General features: G+C 41.2%; 1 protein-coding gene across 1 annotated transcript; it reads left to right on the top strand.

Moving 5' to 3' along the window:
* Window positions 1-402: 402 nt before the first annotated feature.
* LOC139044325 (olfactory receptor 4D10-like) lies at window positions 403-1338 on the top strand. Its single transcript, XM_070503749.1, has one exon. The coding sequence runs from the start codon at window positions 403-405 to the stop codon at window positions 1336-1338; it is 936 nt and encodes a 311-aa protein (XP_070359850.1).
* The last annotated feature ends 2115 nt before the right edge of the window (window positions 1339-3453 follow it).

Here is a 3453-nt window from a genome sequence, read left to right on the forward strand (position 1 = left end):
AGTGGTTGGAACCATGGTTAGTTAACTTTGTATTTATGCTTCAGACAGTTCCTGACATTCAATAAATTTGTGTGGAATAAAAAATAATAACAAAATTTAAAAACTAAAATATGTTAATTAAATGAAATATGTAACCATCACTACTTAACATAAATGATTATTCTTTTCAAAAAATAGTTTTATAGGGAAAGAATTATTGAATGACATTGCTTGTGATAATTTGATTTGATCACCAAACTGACTGGATCTTTAAAATTGGGACAACTCAACAAACTGCAAACAGTACAACCACATGAGGAACATCCTGAATTGCATTCTTAGTGCGTTGGAAGAAAACAAAATAAATAGCAAAGTCTTTTCAAATGAAGTAGCTTGAAACAAAGGAGAGAGAAAGATGACTCAATGGAGCTGAAAAACTACACCAGGGTCAAAGAATTTATTTTCCTTGGCCTAACCCAAAATCAAGAACTGAACTTGCTCTTATTTCTCTTATTGCTTTGGGTGTATGTGACAACCCTGCTGGGAAACCTCCTCATCATGGTCACCGTGACCTGTGACTCTCGCCTCCAAACCCCCATGTATTTTTTGCTCCGTAATTTGTCTATTGCCGACATCTGCTTTTCTTCTATCACAGTTCCCAAAGTTCTGGTGGACATTCTGTCACAGAGAAAGACCATCTCCTTCAATGGCTGCTTCACCCAGATGTTTTTCTTCCACCTCATTGGAGGGGTGGATGTATTTTCTTTGTCGGTGATGGCATTAGATCGCTATGTGGCCATCTCCAAGCCCCTGCACTATGTGACCATCATGAGTAGAGGCCATTGCATTGGGCTAATAGTGGCCTGCTGGGTGGGGGGCTTTGTCCACTCCATCGTGCAGATCATCCTGTTGCTCCCCCTCCCCTTCTGTGGACCCAATGTTCTTGACACTTTCTACTGTGATGTCCCCCAGGTCCTCAAACTGGCCTGCACTGACGTTTTCATGCTTGAGCTGTTGATGATTTCCAATACTGGACTGCTCAGTGCACTGTGGTTTATGTTCCTGCTTGTGTCCTACACAGTCATCCTAATGATCCTGAGGTCTCAGGCAGGGGAGGGCAGGAGGAAAGCCATCTCCACCTGCACTTCACACATCTCTGTGGTGACCCTGCACTTTGTGCCCTGTATCTATGTCTATGCACGGCCCTACACTGCCCTCCCCCCCGATAAGGCCATCTCCGCCACCCTCAGTGTGATCTCCCCTCTGCTGAACCCCGTGATTTACACTCTGAGGAACCAGGAGATGAAGTCAGCCATGTTGAGACTGAAGAGAAGATTTGTGCCTTCTGACAAGGTATAGACTGGTCTCTCACTCCTCACCACGTTTGAAAATGTTTGTCCATCACATAAACTCTATTGACTACAGGATTTCTATATAATCATTATATTTCTACTAAGATGCACATGACTTTCAGAGATTCTGATCAGCATGCAATAATAATGTAAAAAGATGAATTTCACATTACAAAAGGAAGTAGAAAACTCAAATTGTTAGCTAGAGAAGTGTTTATTGCTTTTGTGACACAGTCTTGGGAGAAATAAAGAAATCAGAATAGAAATACACTCGGACAATTTTATCACATTGGAATTGTTGTGGGGTTTGTTTCCCAGCTCTAGTGGTGTAACTGACAAATAAAAATGGCATGTATTTAAGATGTACAACTTGATGTTTTGATATACATATAGATCGTGAAATGAACATTGGGGGGAAATGGGTTAAGGTGGGATCCCTCTCTCTTATTTCTTACAACTGTGCGGGAATCTCCAACTTTCTAAATAAAAGTACCAGTAAGGAAAAGGAAAAATATATATGCTCAGACATTCCCATTCCAGGAATGAAGTTGAGACACATGTTAGAAAATAATGCAGTTTGGACATTGGATTTTATAAATTCTCTCATGAAGTAATCACATCGTAAAGAAGTAAACACATCCAAAGTAACTTCCTCCTCTGATTCTATGATAGGATAAATAACTATCACCTGATGGTTTTTCCATATAAACCCACACTCCCATGGATGAGAGCAGGTGCCTGGAAGCTAGCACATTTGGAGTTAGAATATGGACCTCACCAACTACAAATCCTGTGACCTCATGCGAGGTCCTTACCCGAACCTTCCTCTGAACCACAGGTCCACTGGCCATGCCTCCACCACTCTCCCTCCATGCCCTGGGCTTAGCTTGAGCACAGCACTCAGGACCTTGTTTCCAATTCCCTGTCCTCCTTCTTCCTATCTCCCCCGGTAGAAAGAGGCTTTACTTGTTGTATCCCCAGCATCTGGCACAGAAAGTAGAACATGGAAAATACTCATAGAAGTTTTTCAGTTACAAAACTCAATGAATGAATATTGCCTCTAACTCTCTTCTGCTCCTCTCAAGTCATTGGAGAATAGGGTTAAGAAAACAGTTAATTTGTTATTATTCTCTGTTACCATGTCTCCCTAAAAATGACAGAAACATACAAAGCTACATCAGACTATGCATATGCATTCAGAAGGGTTGGCATGAAGTGGGAAACATTATTCAATATATCAGCTTGGCTTTTATTTGTTTACTTTTTACAGCTGCTGGGAGTTGGATATTTTTTCCTCTCATTTCTGGAGGTACATCCTAGATTTTAGAATCTTTGAAACTAGAAATATGTTCATGTCACAGTACAAATCTCAGTCCAAAAATCAGACATGCAAATGTCCTCAGGTGGGGATGTGCCCAGAGCATCCAAGAAACAGCAAGGAGGCCTTTGTAAGTAAATGAAAGGAGGAGAGAGCTAGTAGTTGAGGTCGGAGAGATAATGGAGCCATAGGACCAGGTCTTTGGGAAGGTTTAGACCATTATGAGGATTTTGATTTTCACATTAAACAGGATGGGAGGCAATTGGAGGGCTTTGAAGAGCAGAAGAGTGATGCATGTTTTAACAGAATTGCAGGGGCTACTGTTATGCCTAGACTGAAGAGGGATGAGGACAAAAACAGGGAGACCAATTAAGAGGCTGCTGCAATAGTCCCATGAAACAAATAATGAAGACATGATTTAGGGTAGTAACAGTGGAGGTGGTGAGAATATCAAAAAACTCTGAAGGCAAGCAAGTAGGATTTGTTGAAGGATCCAGCATGGATATTCTGGTTGCATGTGTATCCTGTGAGAACTACATTACCTATTTTGTTCATCAGCTCTTTGAGAGCTCCCTCACTCTCACCTACATAACCTCTTCAGGTCCAACAGCTCCTTCCAATACTTGAGTATCACACTTCAGGAATCACCTTGTGTGCATGAAACTGCCTAAGGAAGTTGCTCAGAATTCTGAAGAATCAACGTTAACATCCCAAAAGAAAAGCTATCAAGAGGAAATGTCGGGAGTAATGTGGAATTCTGGCTAAATTGACTTAACAAGATTATCGCTAAAGCCAGGCCAAGGT

This window comes from Equus asinus, unplaced genomic scaffold (assembly GCF_041296235.1).
Source record: "Equus asinus isolate D_3611 breed Donkey unplaced genomic scaffold, EquAss-T2T_v2 contig_800, whole genome shotgun sequence".
NCBI lineage: Eukaryota > Metazoa > Chordata > Mammalia > Perissodactyla > Equidae > Equus > Equus asinus.

Coding starts and splice junctions, on each gene's coding strand:
- LOC139044325 (XM_070503749.1), top strand. CDS start 403: ATGGAGCTGAAAAACTACACCAGGGTCAAAGAATTTATTTTCCTTGGC.